The 21046-nt window shown below is 58.3% G+C and overlaps 2 protein-coding genes across 2 annotated transcripts in view; both read right to left on the minus strand.

Annotated features, from left to right (window-relative positions):
- Nucleotides 1–1473: 1473 nt before the first annotated feature.
- Nucleotides 1474–7081, minus strand: LOC311531190 (uncharacterized protein). The gene is made up of 4 exons (XM_084648364.1): nt 6951–7081; nt 4627–4726; nt 3934–4063; nt 1474–3542 (listed from the first exon to the last, which is right to left on the minus strand). Exons 2-4 carry the CDS (start codon nt 4718–4720, stop codon nt 3269–3271), a joined length of 498 nt encoding a protein of 165 aa, XP_084504490.1. The 5' UTR covers nt 4721–4726; nt 6951–7081; the 3' UTR covers nt 1474–3268.
- Nucleotides 7082–10577: 3496 nt separating this feature from the next.
- Nucleotides 10578–21046, minus strand: part of NPLOC4 (NPL4 homolog, ubiquitin recognition factor) — a 42211-nt gene continuing 31742 nt past the window's right edge. Inside the window, exons 13-17 of the mRNA XM_084647108.1 lie at nt 19807–19878; nt 17330–17425; nt 15842–15958; nt 14249–14351; nt 10578–13558 (exon numbers count right to left, since the gene is read on the minus strand). Of these exons, the coding sequence (XP_084503234.1) occupies nt 13401–13558; nt 14249–14351; nt 15842–15958; nt 17330–17425; nt 19807–19878 (546 nt within the window). The 3' untranslated portion in view covers nt 10578–13400. The remainder of the gene's footprint in view (nt 13559–14248; nt 14352–15841; nt 15959–17329; nt 17426–19806; nt 19879–21046) is intronic.

Consider the following 21046-nt stretch of genomic DNA (forward strand, 5'->3'; position numbering starts at 1 on the left):
TGGCTCCCTGTCCCGCACCCCCCCATAACCACCAGCCCCCACTCCCCTCCCAGAGCCAGGGAGAGAACCCAGGCATCCTGGCTCCCAGCCCCCACTACTGTGACCACTACATCCCACTCCCCTCCCACAGCAAGGGAGAGAACCCAGGCGTCCTGGCTCCCTGCCCGCCACTCCCCTCCCACAGCAAGGGAGACAACCCAGGCGTTCTGGCTCCCAGCCTCCCCCTACTGTGACCACTACACCCCACTCCCCTCCCACAGCAAGGGAGAGAACCCAGGCGTCCTGGCTCCCTGCCCGCCACTCCCCTCCCACAGCAAGGGAGAGAACCCAGGTGTCCTGGCTCCCAGCCCCTCTCCACGCAGTACTGATCCAGTGCTCTGTTGATTGCCCTGCAATGGGGTTCAGACAGGCCCAGCTCCACAAAATCTGCTGTGTGAGCCCCACATTATCAACCCCCCTTTTCAGAGAGACCTGCCTGCAGGGGGGTGATGCCAGCCCACCCCCTTGCCCAGCTCTGGGGCACCACGAGGTGGCACCAAGCGACTGCCACAGGGGAAGGGGAGGTTGAGGGCTGGCCTGAGGGGGGCCATTGGTTGCCCTGAAAGCAGGGAAGCTGTGCTGGGAGCACAGGGCTAGCTCCAGCAGGAGTAGGGCTAGGAGCTGGGACAGGCTGAATGTTTCCAACATGCTCTGGCTGGCTGGAGTTGCCCCAGAGAGCGAGGGCAGCGCAGACCCCTGGGGAGGGCATAGGGCTAGGAGTTGGGAGTCCAGGATCCACTTCCCAGCTCTACCAGACTAGCTGTACAGCTTTAGGGAAACGCCCTTCCCTGCCTCAGTTTCCCCCCTGCAGTGGGAGGAATGACACCACTGCCCTTTTGTGAAGCATTTGGGATCCGCAGATGGCAGGGTGCCAAGCGGCAGCCCTCTGTTCACCCCAGCACAGCGAGAGGGCCGTGATGGTCTCCTGTACGCCTTGCCACCCTGCCTGAGAAGGGCCAGTAGCAGCGAGAAGGGACTTGAGTGGCTGGCCAGATCAGCCCTGGGCCAGCCTTGCTGCTGAGATGGGGGCCAGTTAGTACTGCTTGTGGTGGGGATCAAAAGAGGGGGACGAGGAGTTGGAGACGCCTGCCCTTGGCTGGCTTTAAACCATCAACCGAGAACTGAGGCCAGACAACCCCCTGCCAGGCCCTTCCGCCGGCAGAACTCGGCTCGGGAAAGGGCTGGGAGTCTCCGAAGGTTCCTTGCGAGAGCTCAGGCCATCGCCTGGCTGAAACCAACTCAGCAGGCACTCGTGTCTGGCTGGCGTTCCCAGGGGGGTGTGCAGTGTGCAGGGCTAGCAGTAAGTAGCAGCGGGAGACGCGTCAGGAGGGCGGGGGCGGCCGTCTCTCCTCCAGGATCACAGCCGTGCTGGCCTCTGGCCGGCCGGGGGCTGCTTGCTGACTTTTCGGTTAAGATTCCAGCAGGAGAAAGCAGTGACGGTAACAGAAAGGTCTTTATTTGAAGACGGTACATGAACTCCACCCTGCTGCGCCCTGGCCCCACGTGCGCACGGGACTTGGGCAGCGCAGCGGGAAGGAACGCCAGATATACTTGTGAAAGCGAGAGAGCCGGAGCTTGTGATTACAGCCAGGCGAAGCGATGGGCGAGCTGGCATTGGCGTGGCCCTGGCCCGTGGCGTCCCCAGGCCTCTCTAGTTGCACTAGGGGCTGGAGCAAGGCCCAGACACTGCTATTTCCTCTGGGGCCCCAGGCCAGATTTGCTCTCGCGGCTCCCAAATGCTGGTGTTTGGAGCCTCCTGCACCTCATCGAGTTGAATGTGAAATGCAGGCCGGGGGGCTTGTCAGCCCCAAGGGCTGAGGGGGCGCGGGGGGGGGGGCAGCGCCTGCAGCTCTCCCCCCAGGCCGGGTGGCTGCATCACTCGCTAGCCAGCTGCGGCGCATCAGGGACAGTTGGCGACGTGGCAGCTTGGCCTTCCGCCGGCCCTGATGTCCCCGCGTCTCCCCCCTCGTGGGGTCTGGCTCCCGGGGAGGGGCGGGAACGAAGCAAGCAGAACTGGCAGGTCCTTTAATTTCCCAGATTTTTGTTTGTTTGTTTTGCCTCAAAACTTGAATGTTCCAGAAACGAGGGCGTCTCACCCGCGAGCAAGCGGCTGGAGGGGCAGCCAGCCATGTGGTGCGAGGGGCGGGTTCTCCACCCTCCCTCCCTCCCGTTGGGGGAAAAAAATCAAGGAAGGGCTCAACCGTATCCCCTAGAGCCCAGCAGACTGAGCCAAGCCCCCCTCCCGCCCACACACACCACGGCACAGGCTGTCAGAACGGCCTGGGCCCAGATCGCTTGCACCTGCAGCCCCAGTCCCACACCCCGTTGACGGGTTTCCTAGGGCTGCCTGTGCATAAGGCCCTTCCCCGCACACACACGTGGCTAGGCCTGGCTGATTTCAGGTGGGCTTCTCAAGCCCAGGGGAATGCAGCTGTCGGACATGGAGAGCCAGATCCAGCTAGTAAAGAATTCACCTGGTTGTGCAAGCGAAGGGTGAGCTTGGCTGGCCTGGGCTTTGCAGGTGCCCACCAGCCTCCCCCACGCACCCAGGCCAATGCTCCCTCTCAGCCCCTGACTCCAGTCCCACAGCAGTCTGGGCCAAGCTGGCCCCACGGTTTATTTTGTGCAGTGAGCAAATTCAGGGGGGGAGGGATGAGCCCAAGACCCCCTAAACTCACTCCACATGCAAGAGGCAAGTACCTGACCCGCTGTGCCATCCAGAGCCAATGGGCACCTTTCTCCTGCCAGAAGGTGGGATCCCAGCTTCCCCCGTCCCTCCACCTCCCCTCCCACAAGCCCCACTGTGTGCTTCAGTACAGCCAGCGGTGGATTAAGTCTGGATCCAAAGAGACCCTCGCTCCCTGCAGCTCATGGCACTGCTGCCTGGTCCCGGTTGTGGGCACAACACCTGGTTGCAGGGTCCCTCCTCAGAGCCAAGTTCTGGGTCCAGGAGCTCCCCCCAGAACATGATTCAGTGGATCCTGCCTGAGTCCACCCTGCTGGTGACACAGCAGATGCGGGGCAGTGAGCGGGAAGTGCCGCGTCGTGCCCCACGTAGGAGTTGGTGCTGATCCAGAGGGCTGGGGAACGCCCAGGTGCCCGGCTCCCGGCTGCAGCCACCTGCGGGGAAATGTCTCTTTAGGGAAGAAAGAAAGACGCATGCAGCTTCTAAACGCATGGGAAAGTCCGCAGCATTTCTGGTCCCCGAGGAGTGCGGCTGGGGCTGTCCCTACTGAGACCCATCCCCTGGCTGCTCCACAGGCTTCCGGTTGTTCCTGACCAGGACCCGGCGGCGCTTTGCTGGGGTCGCAGCCACGGGTTTGTCAGCCTCTGGCTGGGCGGCCCTGATGGGAGGCTTGGCTGGAGTCTGGCCTCTGCTTGTGTTCATCTCATCCATAAAGGCCTCCACCCCCTCGAAGCGGGTGCTCAGCTCCCCCAGCCGGCCCTTCAGCGCATTGAATTCTTTGTAGAGGTCATCGAGGGCTTCGGAAAGGGAGTTAATCCTATGGTGGGACAGTGAGGGAGGGCATGAGCTTCCCCCCAGGCTGCACAGAGTTGTATAGCCCCCCCATGCCCCCTGCAAGAACGGGGGACCTTGCCCCCCCCGCCCCAGCACTAGCTGGTCAGGCATAGCCAGGGAAGGCACCCTGAGAGCTTCCCACCCCACCCCCTTGGCCGGGTCCAGCCCAGCGTCTCCCCAGCAGTGCCCTGTGGAGCCTGGACGCACGTCCATTAGCAACTAGACACCCCAAGCGCCGCTCTCGTGGGCCCGCATCTGGAGTGGGACCCAGGCCCGGTGAGCCTTGTCGGCTCGGTCAGCATGCGGCAGGCACTGGCATCAGCTGGCTCCTGCGGTTGAGCTGCCTGTCGGAGCCTCCCGGCGCCCCGGCTCACCTGCCATAGTCGGGGAGCACGGTTTGGTGGTCGTACAGGAGCAGGTTCTTGATCTCGGTCACAATGGCGAATTTCCAGTTGTCCAGGACCACGGTGAGGTTGGCACATCCCCTCAGGCTCACCTTCTCAGCTGGGAAGGAGACAAACCCACGGGAGCAATGGGGCCCAGGACAGCCCCAGCTGCTGGGGGACCTGGAGCCAGCGACTAGAGCTGGGGAAGGCTTGCCGGGCCCACAGAGCCCCTCCCCTCCCTGGCCCCAGGACCATGACAGCTCCAGCTCCTGGCTTTGGCCACTTCCCTGAGAGACACCATGATTCCCACGTCCATTGCTCGTCCCTAGCACTGCCCATCCGGGGATCCCAAAGCACAGCACAGATGCGCTCATTCCCCTTCCCAGCCCTGGGAGGGAGCACAGGGTTATCAGCCCTGTCATCGAGCGGGGAAACTGAGGCACAAAGGGGTAACGAGTGGGTTCAAAGTCACACAGCATGGCACTGGCAGAGCTTCCACGGACCCAGGAGTCCTGGTCTGAACTAGCGGCCACCTCTCCCTGGCAGAGCCCACAGGGACGGAGGTGACTTGGGGTCAGCTGGGAGCTGCGGCTCCGTGGCTGGGCCCCCAGCCCTGTGACTGCAGCCACCATGGGCCAAATGAGTAAAGCCGCTCTGAGATCCTGGGGGGGGCAGTTTTACCTTCGGATCTGTAGTCCCATTCCGCCGGCTGCTGCCTTCGCTTTGCGGCACAGCTGAGAGCCACGCAGAGCAGGACGGGGAGAAACCACTTCATGGTCCTCTGGGCGAGGAGAGGGATCGGGGAGAGATCAGCACAGACAGCCCCTCCGGCCCCGCCCCGAGCACGCCCCCCTCACAACCACACTCCCACCGGCCCCGCCCCGAGCACGCCCCCCTCACAACCACAACCACACCCCCACCGGCCCCGCCCCGAGCACGCCCCCCTCACAACCACAACCACACCCCCACCGGCCCCGCCCTGAGCACGCCCCCTCACCACAACCACCGGCCCCACCCCGAGCACACTCCCCTCACAACCACACCCCCACCGGCCCCGCCCCGAGCACGCCCCCCTCACAACCACACTCCCACCGGCCCTGCCCCGAGCACGCCCCCCTCACAACCACACTTCCACTGGCCCCGCCCTGAGCACGCCCCCCTCACAACCACACTTCCACTGGCCCCGCCCTGAGCACGCCCCCCTCACAACCACACCCCCACCGGCCCCGCCCCGAGCACGCCCCCCCTCACAACCACACCCCCACCGGCCCCGCCCCGAGCACGCCCCCTCACCACAACCACCGGCCCCGCCCCGAGCACGCCCCCCTCACCACAACCACCGGCCCCTCCGGCCCCGCCCCGAGCACACCCCCCTCACAACCACACTCCCACCGGCCCCGCCCCGAGCACGCCTCCCTCACAACCACACCCCCACCGGCCCCGCCCCGAGCACGCCCCCCTCACCACAACCACCGGCCCCTCCGGCCCCGCCCCGAGCACGCCTCCCTCACAACCACCGGCCCCTCTGGCCCCGCCCCGAGCACACCCCCTCACAACCACACCCCCACCGGCCCCGCCCTGAGCACGCCCCCCTCACAACCACACCCCCACCGGCCCCGCCCCGAGCACGCCCCCCTCACAACCACACCCCCACCGGCCCCGCCCCAAGCACGCCTCCCTCACAACCACCGGCCCCTCTGGCCCCGCCCCGAGCACACCCCCTCACAACCACACCCCCACCGGCCCCGCCCTGAGCACGCCCCCCTCACAACCACACCCCCACCGGCCCCACCCCGAGCACGCCCCCCTCACAACCACACCCCCACCGGCCCCGCCCCGAGCACGCCCCCCTCACAACCACACCCCCACCCCGAGCACGCCCCCGTCACAACCACTGGCCCCTCCGGCCCCGCCCCGAGCACGCCTCCCTCACAACCACACCCCCACCGGCCCCGCCCCGAGCACGCCCCCCCTCACAACCACACCCCCACCGGCCCCGCCCTGAGCACGCCCCCGTCACAACCACCGGCCCCTCCGGCCCCGCCCCGAGCACGCCTCCCTCACAACCACACCCCCACCGGCCCTGCCCCGAGCACGCCTCCCTCACAACCACACCCCCACCGGCCCCGCCCCGAGCACACCCCCCTCACAACCACCTCCACAGGCCCTGGCTGGAGGGCACCCCCCATGGGCCATGCCCCAAGCGTGTCCCCTCTTCTGCTGTGTCCCCACCCACTGGCCACACTCCAGCATGTAGGATGCCAACCCTCCAGGATTGTCCTGGAGTCTGCAGGCACCGAAGATTTAAAAATTGCCACGTGATGAAACCTCCAGGAATACGTCCCTCTGGGGACGGCCGACACGCAGACATTGGGCCACAAACATCTCGGGCCTTGTGCAATCTTTGGCCCGTCCCCTCTGGATTCCTGATCTTACGAGTGTCCCACCCGTAAATCTCCCGGCAGGAGCTCCGCAGGAACCAGGCCCTGGGCACTGTGGCATGGGGCGGGGCGGGCAGGGGACCACCTCCATGCTCAAAGTGGAATCACTTCCACGGCGATTTCTGAGCTGCCTGGGGCAGCTGGGGACAGAGCATTAGCCAGAGGCTGGCAGTGAAGGGCCCCAGGGTCCCTCGGTCTGTCGGTTCCCTTCCCAGCTCTCATCACCTTTGCTTGGAGACAGGATCTTTCTCGCTGCCCAAGCCCCCGGCTCTAGCGAGGTGGCAGAGGATGAGTGGCAAGGGCAGTGCCCCCAGAAAGCCCCCAGCCCTGCTAACACCAGGCAATGCCTGATCAGGGCCCGGGCCCCCCTGGAGCACCTCCACCCGGTGCCAGCCTTGAGCCGCTGGTGCGGAACCCCTGGCCCTAGCCAGCAGCGGAGACGCCCTCCGAGCGCTCTGCCCCAAGCCAAGAGGGGTCTGGCACGCACTTGGTGGGGAAGGGCTGGTGCCGCATGTGAGCCAGGCCAGGACGAGCTGAGCCAAGGGGAGTTTTTCCCTCTCCTACCTGCTGCGCTGAGATCCTGGGCCGGTGCGGAGAGAGGCAGTGGCTGCCCTTTCTAGTCTCAGCTCCCCCTTCTCTCGCAGGCTCCGATCTGCCTCCCTCCGTCCCCTTTTAACACGCTGCCCTGGAAGGCAGCCACGCCAGATGTGGGCCTGGCAGCTGTGCTGCTGATTGCAAACAGATCCGCCTGGCCTGCCACGGGGCCTGCGAGCTGCCGTTTCCTGCTCCCTGGGGAAAAGGAAGCCATGGGGAGAGCACGGAGCATGGCCGTGGGCCCCTCCCTGGGCGGTGGGAGCTGGCTGGGGAGACCGCACAGCAGACGGCAACAGCGGGAGGTGCAGCGCTGCGGTTACAGCAGCCTTTGCTGTGGTTTGACTTCAGGGGGGAATGGGGGGAGTCTGTCCTGACCCGAGGGGCTGGAGCTTTCATCCCGCCTCCAACCCAGCACCAACTCTGGCCTTGGCACACGGTCACGCCACCTCCCAGGAGTCCAGTTAACAGCAGCAGTGACCCTTTGCCCCTACGCCGGGTACAGCACGGACAGGGCAGAGCCTGCGGGGATCCCTGGAGGAGCCAAGGCCCTTGTGAACCCCCGGGATGCCAAGGAGGCACGAATGGCTGGAACCTTGGGCTGGGGCCTGCTGGCAGGTTCCCAGGCCGGGCCAGGCCAGAGGGGAGACTCGGAGGGAGAAAGCCAGGGCTGCAGGAAGTGGGGTTGGCAAGTGGGTGGGCACATCAGGAGCCAAGAGCCATGCCCAGGGTGGCCCTGGCTCAGAAGGGCTGCGAGGGGGGCATCTGGTCACTTGCACTCTAAAGGTTTCCCGGGCTGCTTTGTAAGAACTCTGGGCCTCCTCTTCAGCCTTCGCCCCGCTGATTCCATGCTGCCTTCCACAGCCTCATGCTCTGGAGAAGGGATGGTCCTTTGGTTCCTGCCCTCGGCCACTCCCCTGACCTTCTAATAACGCCACACCCCACCCCAGAGACAGCAGCATTTTGATGGCAAGGGGAGTGATTCTCCTCGATGGCTTGTGGTGCTGTGAAGCGTCTCGCTGCCCTGTCAGTTCATGCCGCTCCTTGCACGCGGATAGCTTTAGATTTGGTGCCCAGAACCATGGCACCACCCGGCCCCGCCGTGCCCACTCCAGCCGCGTCGTCGCCTCTGTTCTGGGCAGAGCTCTGCACACAACGGGGGCCATGAAATGACCAGGTGTCTCTTGTGTGTGCTCAAGGCAGCAGAGTGCCCCTCTCCCGCAGTGGCCACCCCACGGTGTGAAACGAGGCTGCCCCATAGCCTCCTGCCACAGCGCCTCACCTGCGTCTGCAGGTGGCTTTTCCCCTCAAGGGTTCCCACCACTGCTGCATCGCCCCTGAAAGCCGTATCAAGAGGCACCATCTCGCCTAGCCCTATTCGGCTCTGCTCTGCCCAGCGCTGGTGCCCAGCCTGTACTTGCGTTCCCAGCCTGCACTGCTGTGGGCAGCTGGGGGAGGCCCCAAGCATGGACGTGGCTTCGCAAAGGCCAGGTTCGGACCTTAGTGCCTTCGTTCTGCATGAACCGTGGGTGCTCCTGCCACCCCGGCTGCAGCCCCCCTCAGCTCAGCTGCAGGGGAGAGTGGTGACTGTGGGGCAGAGCACCAGAGATGATGCCCACATACCTCAGCCCTCACCTGCTGCAACTGCCCCTCCCTTTTGCAAAGGACGTGACCAACACCCCCACCCCGCAAATCCACCCCAAGAACCAAAACTTCAGCTTCACACACCCAAGTTCTGCCCTTGGCTCCCAGCTTGAGGCTGGTGCAGCTGGTCCCCTCCAGCGTTCAAGGGGAGGCTTAGCTCTGCGGGCGGAGGCTTGGTGAGCCAGGCTCACGGCTGCACTGGGGCTGCAGGGGGTGGGGGTGGTTTACACGTAACGATCAGAGAAAAAGCCACTTTCAAAATGCTTCGTAGCTACCACGTTGTGGAGCTAAGTCAGGGTTTGTGGAGCAGTCTCCCTCGGGCCAGCTGGGTTTTAACCTCCACTGCCACGGTGCAGCCTAGCGCAGCTGCACCCTGGGCACCAGTCGCTCGCTGAACCCGTCCTGCGGGTCGCAGGGGCAGCGGGGAGGCAGCCGGGAGGCATGGTGCCTGGGTGGGGTCCGGTCTGCCACCACCCTGCAGTGCACAGCAGAGAGCCCATCGCCCGTGAACGAGGGCGGTCCCAGGCTCTCTCGTCATGGCTCCTGGGGATGCTCTAAGCTCCTGCTCACAGCCTGTTCCCCCCCAGGGCCCAGCAGGGGAAGAAACCCCCGTTACGCTGGCAGTCGGGGCCGGATCGACCATAGCAGGCGAGTGGCCTAGTAGTGCGGTTGGGGAGCCCCTGCCACGCAGCAAGGCCAGTGTTTCCGCAGAGCTCCCGCCACCGTCTCGGGGAGGAAAGCAGCCATCGTACCCTCCTTTCAGCATCGGGCCATGTCCCGAGGGGCAGAGGCCTGCCGACGGCTGCAGGAGGAGAGGTACAAGTCACCCATCTTGAGGCCCAGGCCTGGCTCCTTTCAGGCTTCTAACCCCTCCTGCTAGGGTGGCAGAGTGGGACGCTGCCCCGTCTACTCAGCACGGCCGCAGAGCCAGCTCAGCTCCCCAGCGCTGGCAGGTGGCCTGGGCCAGACAGGGGTTAAGGTCTTACTGAGCTAGCCAAGGAGGCTGTTCTTCTGCCCCAGCCCCGGGCCAGGCCTTCCCCACTGCCCGCCAACCCCAGCCACCACTTCCCTTTTTAAAATGCCAGCTGACCCAAATGAAGGCCGGCTGGGACTGGCTCCCGGTCCTCGCTCCCTGAAGCCCAGCTGCCTCCCCTGCTGCCTCTGCCCTGGGCTCCCATCCCTAGGCTGTGTCAGTCCTCCCCTGCCGGCTCAGGATCCCCACAGCACTGCCAGACACCTGCCTCCGAGCTGGCAGCTGTCCCGGCTACTCCAGTCCTGGGCCGTGGCGAAGCAGATAGCTGCTGGTGCCCTGTTGGGGAGTGGGGAACTAACCTGGTCCAGCCGCTCTCGCCCCACTTCACCATCCAGCGGCTTTATTCTGCTCCCCCACCCCTGTGGCCGTTCAGCTCAGATCACCGACGAGCGTTATTTCCATTTGTGGTTATGCCACATACAGCAGGGGCCAAGTTTCAGGGTGTCTGAGACTGGCCCGTGGGCAGAAGTGGATGCAGAATTGCTCCCCACAAAGGCAGGACTCCTTGGATCCCCTAGCCGCGGGTGAGCTGCTCCCCGAGCCCCAGCCCCGTTGCTCTGCTCCCAGGCCCTGCAGGCAGGAGGCGGCTGTGCAGCGGGGAGGGCTGGATTATTTCTTTACCTGCTGGACGAAGCTTCCTTGGGGCACAGTGCAGGATGCTCCTTGGGAGCCAGGACCCACTGCCCTTGCCTGGTGCAGGCCCCACGGTAACGTGTCTTTACGTGCTGACAACACAGGCCTGGCTATCCAACCCCTCGTGCCCCCACCAGCCTACGCAGCCGCACAGCCTCACTGCTGCCAACTCCGCACCGAGCAGCGGCACACACAGGCAAACAGGCCGGAGGCAGCTGCTCAGCTTGGGTCAGAGAACCACGCAGGATTCCGGCTGGGGTGGGCCAATAAACACAGCAGAGGCCAGCAGCTTTGTTCACATTTCAGGCGCTTTTATTAGATTTTACTTGCAGGGCTTTAACTAAGGTAACTCCAGTCCACGCCCAACACGCACACCTCTGCAAGCCGAAGCGCACAGAAAAGCAAGAGCAACCATGGCCCAGGAGATTGACACACAAACCCAGAGACGGACAGACAGCCGCCTGCCCTCCCGGCAAACACAGCCAGGCAGCAATCGACTACTCTTCAAACAGCAGCAGGATGGCGCGAAGGACCCTTCCACTGCGAAGGGTGGAAACCATGTCACTCCTGCCAGCTGTTCATGGGTTGCAGTGAAGGGGGTGGGATGCATCCGCACTGCCATGGAGAGTGCAGGGATGAGCTGTGAGAAGTCAAACTGTGTCGTTCCCCCCTCCCCCCAGCTTGCCCACCCCACTACTGGCCTCCTGGAGAGGGGAAAAGGGGGAGCCCTGGCTGATGGGGTACCAAGGGTGTTTGACCCATTATGATCAGCCAGTCCTAGTTCCCCTATCAGTCTGGGAGGAAACAAACTTGCAGCATTATCCTGCCAAGGGGACCCGCTCCTCCCATTTCAACCGAGCTGCTGATGGCCACCATGGTTCTCTTTGGATAAGGAGAGCAAGGGCCTCTCTGAACAGCTGGGAAGGGATTCCTTACAATGCAGCCCAGGAAACGTTGGGGCGTTTGACTGAGTACAATTGGAGAGAGGCAGCGAACCCCAGGGGCCGGGTGCTGCTCCGGGAATAGCAAACAGGCCAAAATGCCACAGTGGGGTCGCAGAGGGTCAGACACCACCTCAGCAAGACTCCGGGAGGGGGAAAGGCAGGCTTTCAAATGGCACTTCCCCATGCTAACAGACGCGTCTAGCCCGGGCTCAGGGGCTGGCCAGCTGGGATGCTATTAAGGTCACTAATGCGCAAGCAGAGGAAGAACAAGACCTGCAATTCTGCCCCAGTGTGGTTAAAAACAGGAGCAGCAGCAGCCGCCGCCACCACGGGTCTAAATGTAAAGGGAGAGCAGAGAGTGGTGATTTAGTGGAAGACCTGCCCATTGTGGCCTGGCCCCCACAAACACCCCTGCTGTGGCCCCCAAGGCCAGCTCTGAACGTCAGACACTAAAGAGCACCTATCAAGACTGGACTGCTGCGAGCAGACGCAGGCAAGTTGGAAGGATGGAACATGCTGCATGTTTGCGATGGGGCTCATTTAGCTTCAGTGGAGCGGATCAGCTGCTGAAAACAAAGGTGTGGGGCTCTTCCCTTTGCTTGGGCACCTGGGCTCTGGCTGCAGGACTGGGGCTAACTACCAAGCAGCCAAAAGGAAAAGAAGCCAGCCCAGGCCTGGGGGGGTCTAATGCAGAACGGGTGCCTTGTCTGTGCTGGAGCCAGGCCCTGCACTTGCTAATGCAAAGCGGACTTACAAGTTACATTTGCTTCCTAAGCGCCAGAGCCTCACTCTGTAAGGGGAGATGGCCAAGGGAAGCAGCTCCTCCAGGGCAGCCCCCAAGGGGCGACACAGGGGCTGGCAGATGGAGGAGACGGCACTAAATGCAAGGCTGTGGTAATGGAAGGAACATGCACTGTGTTGCTGTGCCCGGCTTGCACCCTATGGTGGGAGAAAGGCGTGAGTGAAAGGATGCCTGCTCCACAGAGCTGGGCCGGCTGCCCCCATGGGCCCAGGCTGCCCACCCACCGCTTTAACAAAAGCGATAAGCCAAGGCGCCCAGCCCCACCTCTGGTCTGGGACAGCGAGCTCCCTCTGCTTGTTCGTTGGCCCTTGGGAGATCTAGCAAGCAGGAGCAGACCCAGCCCACCCTGCCCCGCATGCCCTTTCAATCAGGATGCCATGGCCCTAGGCAGGGGAGAGCCGAAACGCGACTGCCAAATCCGCTTTGTGGAGAGAGGCAGCTCACCGTGCTTCTGGGCTGCAGTGAGGGGTCACCCAAGAGGGACAGGGCTCTTGGGTACACAAAGGGACGCCAGCTCTCCACTCAGATGCCAAGAGGACCACAAGCACTGCAGATGAGTGCTGGGGCGTGGCAGCTTTGCTCCTGGCCCAGCACTGGTGCGCATCGTACGTCCTCCAGCTGCAGACCATTTAGTCAACGCTGTAATTATGGTGGAGGCTCAGCCGAGTCAGGCACCGAGGGCTACAGAAAACCACTGGAGAAGAGCCGACCGCTGACAAACAAACCAGGCATTGGAGGAGGAGTGCTGGGGAGGGGGACAGTGATCCCCTGCTAAGAGCGGCTGTGGGACCAAGCCATGCCTACAACATCACTTCCTCCCAGGCCGGCATAGGGGAGCTGCACATCATGCAAGCTACTAGAGGGAGGTCAGCCCCTTGCTGCCATGCACCTGTGGAAATGGCCAGCCCAGCCACCCCACTTTGCCTTGCGCACCGGAGCTCGCTCAGCTCAGAGGGAGAAGCAGCTGCCGTCTAACTGGATCAGCCTCTGACGGCAGCACAAAGCCTAGAGAGAGCCCCTGGAGAGGGCAGGATAGCCAGTCAGAGGACGACAGCGCAGGGAGATCTCGGGGGAGCTGAGTGTGTGGACACCGAAGCGAAGGGTCTCCTCATGCCGGGCTAACAGCGCAGGGCGTTCCAGATGAAATCCCACCAGCAGCCAGCTGGCCTCCCCTCCCTATCGCTAGGGCCCGGAAAGGACAGTGCCGAGAGTCCTGCAATTGGAGACACAGACATGGCAGCCCCCCCTCACTTGGTCTGCCCCTTGTGGCGCATGGTTACGGGGAAGGGGGCGTGAGAAACCATCCTGCTTTTTAACGGGTTTGCCTCTGTATTTTTAAGTCTGCCCCTTGCTCCAAGCAGGAGGGGCTAGGTCCTGGGAAGGCTGCACATCTCGCAGTGGCCTGTGCCAGGCTGGTTCATGAAGGTGCAGTGTTGGCAAGCCCACATGGCTGAGGATGCAGCATGTGTTGAACTGCCCATGGCACCATATTCATGGAGCCCTGAGACTTGGACTCCAACTGTGCCTGTAAGGGAGAAACAGAGCAGAGCTCAAGGCTGGGAAGAGGGGAGGAGTGGAGGCAGGAGGGGGAGCGGCGGGGCCTGACCTTGGGACCTCCGAGTCTAAAACCAGCAGTCTCTCCTGCCTCAGCTTAGAGGCCAGAGAAGCTCATGGTACTAAACCTGCATTCCCCACGCCTGTGCCTTTGCACCCAGACAGTGGGCTGGGTTCTGTGCTAAGCATCAGCAGGTGTCTGACCAAACGGGGTGGGTCGTTGCATGGCAGACCGCTTGCCGCTGTGATGTCACAACACCTATCCCAGGCAGGAGACTGAGGCAGACAAGGGCACACAGAGATTTCAGTACTTCTGTCTCACAGATCTAGGATTGGCTCAGGTAAATCAGGCCAGTCTAACAGCACTCAGACCAGCAATTCCAGGGCCACCTCCCTGCCGCAAAGCACGAGGACTGGGGGGCTCTGCTTCACGCCACAGCCCTCCAGTGGCGCTCCTGACTTTGGCCCAGGAGGTGGGTACTGCTTGGGACCCCAGGGCTCTGAGCCCCTGCTGGCCTTGGGAGCCAGCTCATTCCCACACTCTGTCCCGTGGGTGCACGGCTTTGCCACTCGGCAGCCAGCCCAGGCAAACTGCTTCATTGCCCCCCCTTGCTGGTTTGGAAGGGAGATGTGACTCAGTCACAGGATTCTGGGGACTCACTACAGAGCTGTTCAATGGTGGCCCATTGCTCCGATTTCTTCCAGGTCTGCGCCAGCTCCTCGTTCCTGGTCCTCACTGCCTCCAGCAGCAAGCTGATGCTGTCCTATACGAGAGAGCACACAAGTCTCAACCCAGTGCACACGGACCAGGGCTGCGCTCCTGCAAGCCCCTACCCCCAGCACTCCAAGCTCCATAGTGAGTTTATTCCCCAGTGGCTGCCAGGAATTCTAAAAAAACCCCAAACCCTTTAGTTTGATCTTTCACCCTTTTACAAAGGTGCCATTCTGGGGACACAAGCAAGCGGACCTTCCCAGCTTCTAGTTTCTCCCCAGGGCTGACATACCCCGACACTTGGCCAAACAGAAGCTAGAGCAATTAATTCAGGGCGTGTCTATATCAGATCAGATGATCACAGTGGTCCTTTCTGGCTTTACAATCTATAAATGAATATATGCTGGAGCCAAAAGTCACTTGTTGCACCCCTCTGCACAGAAAAGTGGGCCAGAAGTATCTAGTAACTTTGTATTAATGTTAGGCTGTAAAACTTAGCAGAATTGGATGAAGCCACCATACACCTAATCAAGAAACGGAGACTTTACTCGAGGTCCAGGGCAGGAATAGCAGGAAGGCTTGGACAATAGTTTTGAGGTGTATCGGTAGGTTTACACAGGGGAAACTTGTATGGTGCCTACCTACATTAGGTCTGGCTCTAGCCATCTCATTTCAGGAGCACTAGATCACCTGTAGGGAGTTAAAACAGCCAGTCCACCGGCCCCCCTGAATGGCAGCTGCTGCCCATTGCTGCAGTGAACCTGCAAGAGAGCTAAGGCTCACTCACACTTTTATCACAAAGAGAAACAAAAAATTCTGGACAAAATTCTGAACACAACACACACAAAATCCCCCTGATTGGTCCTGATCTCCGGCTGCCCACTGGCAGCCCAGCTGGGCTACACATGCTCAGTTTGTGGAATTCTCGAAGCTTCTGGAAAACACGTGGCTTTTCTTGTTGGTCTGTTATTTACAAATGGGAAAATATGAGTGGTGCAGATGTTAACGGAGCGCCTGATACGGAGCCAAGCTCCTAGTGCCAAGCCAATACAGCCAGAGCTGCAAAGACAGGAAGTAGTTGTCCTGGAATAGATTTGGTGAGACTGATCTTGTTATCATTATAACAGGAATTTCTGATTCCAATACTTTTAAACCTTTCCAGCTATCCGAGCCGGAGCCAAGCGGCTGTGTCCCGCCTGGGACCCTGCTCTCACAGCCACCACCATGCAGAGGCGGAGCAGGACTTCCAGAACTCAGACATATCTAGCTTCTTACCACCAACCAAAAGGGTCACTGAGAAGGAAAGACAGTTGTCAAGCTGCATGTTCTCAGCAGGAACTATGGATAAACCAGCAAACAAGCTGGGTCTGAGAACTCAGATTGGGCGCAACAGACACATGGCGCTTTCCACCGCACATGCGACTGATGCTTCTGCCTCGATTCTGGAGGAGGAGGAGTTTAGTGCCAGTCTGTAATGTGATGCTCACTGCGAGCCCTATCTGCCTTTGTCATTAGCCAAAATCATGGTCTTCGATTACATACCTGCAGAGGCATGACCTCATTGGTGACCAGAAAAAGGAGCAGATGGAAATCAGAGATGATGTCAAGGAAAACAGAGGAAGTGTTTTGAGATAGGTACGTGGCCAAGCTGTGGAAGTCCTGCAGAGATTGGAAAGGGGAAGAAAAACAATCCAGAAGTCATATTTCCTTACCCCAATGTGATAACTTGATTTTTCCATTCAGATACACTGACAAAGATGATACTGGTAAAATTCCTTCCTCTATCAATAGACACAATTGCGATGCTCACTGACATCCTGAAATCAGAGAGCCTTGCAGACTGAATTGCAGCCTTTCACATTTCCAGAGAAAGGGAATCTGGAATGATTTAGACATCTGAAAGACCCCAGGGCATAGAGAGCTGAGCCCAGACACTGGAGCACTCGGAATGGCAGCAAGTCAGACCCCCCCATCTCAGAGCCACGCCAGTTTGGGGCAGTGAAGGAACAGGGGCCATGGGAAGATAATGTCCCAGTGGAATCTTGGTGCCCCCGTCCGGAATGACAGTGAGCTGGCTAGCAGGGTCATGCCCCCTGAAGCCTCCATCAGCCAATTGCGCTGAAGTGGAGTAGGCTCGCCAGGTGCAGAAGAGGCCAATGCATCACAGCAAGGGGGAGAAGGCCAGGGTCAGGGGTGAGGAATCCTCTAACCGTACAGTCACACAGCCCGCACAGCGCTGACTACTCCTCTACACAGCAAAAACCCTGACCTGTTAAGTGATACGTTCTAGTTGGCTCTCTCACAGCTTCTGCAGGAGTTTGTTTGTGTTTGTGCAGGGACTATGCACTTCTGATTCATTTTATGTCCAACTATTTCAGAAGAAATCTTTGCTACTTTCCACGCAGATCCCTTTTGAGAGGGACAGACCATTACTATTACCAAGTAACCCAAAATGCCCGCTGATTTTGCCAGCTCACATGTGGCTTGGGTAATTTGATAGCTGCCTCTTTCTGTAATGAACAGTTCAGCTTTTTAAAACCATTCCATAAAGCAGCCAGCATTCTCGGTGTCAGCACTAAACCCAGGAGCCACTGTAGGCCCTTCATGTTGTTTGACCCACCCCGGCAGTGTGGGGAAGCAGTGCAGTTTGTCACATACAGGATGCACTCTCGACTGATTCTTGATCAAACAAACACCATGGGACTGGCAGCTCCTTTTTAGACGTTACTTGCAAGAGGCAATTCTTGGCAAGCAAAGAGGCCTCCTTCATATCACTGGGATGGGTGCGGATTGGCACATCCAGAAGGGATGATTTATAGGGAGGTGCAAAGCATTCAGAGAGGGAAGTTTTGCTGAGCATATTGCCAAACGTGGATCAAACTATGAGGAGACGACTCAGTGGAACAGCTGCTGCAGTCTCTCTTCTGCTGTTCCCTTTCAGAGGGCTTAGTGTAAGGGACACATGGAGAAGATTACATCCATGTGTACGATTGTATAGGTAGGACACACGCACTTTAAAGCATTCCTTACCTGAGTTTCTCCCAGCACGTCACGGTTCTCAATAGGGAACGGATTTTGAGAAATAGAAAACGTGTAAACTGGATCCTTGGGGAAAGTTGTGGTAATCTAAAAATCCAAGGAAGAGCTATTAGAGCACAGTGCTGGGATGCTGAGTAGACAGGCCAGGCCTGGTTCCCAGGTACTGGAGACCTAGGCCCACTGCCTCCAATGGCTGAGAAACACTGTGCACTTCACAGGGCAGCATTCAGCCATGAAGGCCACACAGTGATTATTAGGTGGAACTTCTAGAGCCTTTTTCCCATTTCCAAGGAGATTTGATCAACATTTCCCTTTTCCAGGCTGGCCCCAGCATTCATAAACATAGCGAGCGTGGCATCCAACTCTCTCCTGAAAATGGGCAGGCTCAGATAGCCTGTGGAAGCACAGCAGACCTCCCCCCCACTGATCCGACAACTGTGTGTCTGAGGCTGGCGACTTGTACCCGGCTCTTTTTATGCACTGGAAGAATTACACCGAGGAGGTTGGATTAGAGAGGAACAGGGAGGCATTACTGAAATCTGCAGCTGGGACTTGGGGCCGTCTGAGAAACGAAGAAAGAGTTCTCCCAGATCACTTCTCCAAATACAAGGTTTTCTCTGCACGACAGGCAGCAAAAGCACTGAAGCAGATACAAGCTTTTATCGAAATGGTAAGTGACTTCCCCAACTGCTTAAGCATCCAAGTAGGATCTCCAGCCCGTCTCTAATCTCGTGCACCTTTCTGCCACTGGAATCAGCCATTCCAGCAAAGGACAAGGCCCCTCTCTGATGCAGGGTTTCCGAGTCTCCTCCTAATCTTGGAATCCCCTGCCATCGATACGCTCTTTGGTCAGCTAGCCCAGGCCCCCCAATACCGTCACTGGGCTGGTGGGGACTTCGCCAAATGCAGGGGAGAATATGGCTCAGAAACCACATGCCTCACATGCGAGCAAGTGGGCTCCTAAGTTCTTATGGGTGGAACTGAGCCATGTACTGCTCAAACAAACACTTTGCCATCCGCTTCTGGCCTTGTGCATTTTATTAAATTGAGCTTTGTACGCACTATCCTGGGACTCACTAATATTCCTCCTCTTTGCTGCTGACATCACTTGGAAGGAGGGTGGTGGGTGGGCCAGAAGAACGGGTGGGCAGGCAAGGTGCCTTTGTACTCTGATTCTGTGGCTATTAAAGTCTTATAAACAAAGAGCTTTTCAACCAGGGATGTGTGCGGTTTGTAGTTGACACCAAAGGTGCAGAAATAACATCCATTGCAATATAAGCCAGAAAAATACTTGGTCAGGGGTTTTGTTATTTTATTTTATTTTTTAAAAAGATGCTTCAGAAATTCAGTTTTCATCATTCCAGACTCCTCCTAAGGGCATGTTCTGTCAATCTGTTTTCATCTTAATTACACCCCAGGTAGTCCAAAACCAGATGCCTTTACTGCCGGGGTAATAAATACATTCCAGTGCTGTCAATTGGAATGGGCTCCACACAATGGGTCCCACTGTTCCAAACGCAATACTTCACTGCAGGAATCACGTGTCAAAGTCTTCAGCCCAAACGCAGCTTTGACAAGTAACACACCCCACGGAAAAAACCCAACAAAGAGGAAGAGCAAGTGTTTGGTTTCCAGTCCACCTGCTTCCCCACATCTGGGGTTTCCTGGGGCAGCTTGGGACATTTGTATTCACGCTAGCGCCAGCTGGAGTGGACCAGTCGCTTTGAATGGATTTAATCATTGGTGGCACCACCTCCACTCCCGCAATATTTTCTGTCATCTGAATTATCTGCCTCCCAGTCTCCCATCCAGGAAAGGCCCCCATTAAAACTGAAAGACAGTGGCAGAGTTTTAACACTGCTCCCAAGTGTGTTGGCAGGCAGGACTCTCAGACCAATTGCCCTTTGGCTCCCAACACTCAAGGATGCATAGCCCAAGAAACAACACTGCTCCCTGGGGGGACACATTCAGTGGTGGGCAGATGGGACCTGAACACAGAACTGCAACTAGGATTCAGTCTCCAGAATGAAAGCATTAGGAACTGGCAATGAAGGAGCTGTAGGCCTTTTCATAGTACAAACCCAGCTTGCTCATCACTGGAATGAGCAGTGTTCTTAATCACTGCTACAAAAGAGACAACTGGAGCTTTCTAATTAGCTCCCAGTGATTTAATGCCCAGCATATCCATTACTGCTTCCTTCATTTGATGGATAAATTCTGTTTCATAACAGCAATAAGACACTCCAGGCAGCGCCTTTTGGAGAAGTAAATGCATTTCTCTGGCACCACATCACCACCCACCCCCGAGTGTTGCACTCACACAAAAGCATGCTGACTGCTGCACTCTCAGGTTTAAAGAGTTGTTTAAAGAAAGCAAACTCAAGTTAAAACCTTCAGACTTTGTGGATTTTTCAGAAGGTTCGGTGATGCAAAAGGAACTCTGCCTCAATACTGCAGCGAATACTTACATCTATGATTAGGTACTCCACAGGGAGCGGGCGAGCCAGCTGAGTGATCTCGTTGCCAAACTTGTCTATGTCCTGAAATAAGAAGAACACAGCTAGTGAACTGGATGGAACTGATGTAGACCATATGGATCCCTGAGCTGGAACACCCAGATAGATTTGGGGCTTTTAAACTATTGGGACTGTTTTGCAGATTTATGAAAGATACAGACAGCTATTCACTTTCCTCTGTCATTTTGTTGGGTGGTTAAGTTACTGTTCGAAGGGCAGATGTGTAGCTGTCCCTGCAGTTGAGGCAACACTGGACACGATAGCTGCCCTTCGAACAGCGTCCCTGCTTCTCAGATAATTCCACCCCAGATCTCAGTCGATGTTTGAAGCAGACAAGCCAAAAGGCGCCATATTCATAACGAAATGTCCCCTTTACACCACAGCTGGACACAAAACTGACTTTCTGCACAGGCTGAATGGTCAGGTCAACGTGCTGGAGTCTCCACTCGAATTACATGTGCTCGTGCCCAGCAGGGTCTATTCAAGGCCATTGGAAAACCAGCCACTTTTTCCTAAATACACAGACCTGGAAAAGCCACACAACCTGGCAAAGCCTAAACTTGTTTTGCTTTGTCACATGAACTGAACATAAAGTTTAATTATGAAGAAAAATGGCCAGCATATGTTCATTAATCATGAAATGACAATTAGACTTGATTTATGTCAAACACGCTGAGTTCAAACAGCTTCAGAAATAAATGAATAAGAACTGACTCTTCATTACAGATTCCGTAAGAGGGGATGTATTTTCTACCTAAATCATCCCCTCACGTGATATAAATCATTCATCAAGCCACACATAAATCACACATCCATGATTTCCAGTCACAGACCTTATGGAAAAGTTCACATTTGCTGAGCTTTCTCAGAGTGGCTGGTAGGCAGAGCCCATGGCAGTTACACAGACTCATACAGGGCTCTCGCCCGGCACACATGCAGACTCATACACGGCTCTCGCTCCGGCATGCTCCATTTACTTCCTGGGGAACGCTGTAAAAAGGCCATGAAATTTGTCCCTCAGCCCCACACTGCAGACAGAGGGGGTATCTTCTGGGGTTTTGTGAAAAACTCCTAAAACGGAGCCAGGAAGCAAAACATTTCACAGAGACACTCATGGAGAACACTGTCCCTTTGAAAGCTACATTTTCTGGCTTTGAATATGCTGCTACACTCCCACTAGTAACATTTCTCA

This window comes from Lepidochelys olivacea (assembly GCF_965140295.1).
Source record: "Lepidochelys olivacea isolate rLepOli2 genome assembly, chromosome: 14".
In the NCBI taxonomy this organism is placed as follows: Eukaryota; Metazoa; Chordata; order Testudines; family Cheloniidae; genus Lepidochelys; species Lepidochelys olivacea.

Bases quoted from the DNA above. Each gene is read 5' to 3' on its own strand.
- LOC311531190 (XM_084648364.1), bottom strand. From the start codon at position 4,720: ATGAAGTGGTTTCTCCCCGTCCTGCTCTGCGTGGCTCTCAGCTGTGCC. The intron at 4,064-4,626 runs GTAAAACTGCCC...TCTCCTTCCCAG, and splicing joins ATGGGACTACAGATCCGAAG to CTGAGAAGGTGAGCCTGAGG. The intron at 3,543-3,933 runs GTGAGCCGGGGC...GTCCCACCATAG, and splicing joins GTGCTCCCCGACTATGGCAG to GATTAACTCCCTTTCCGAAG.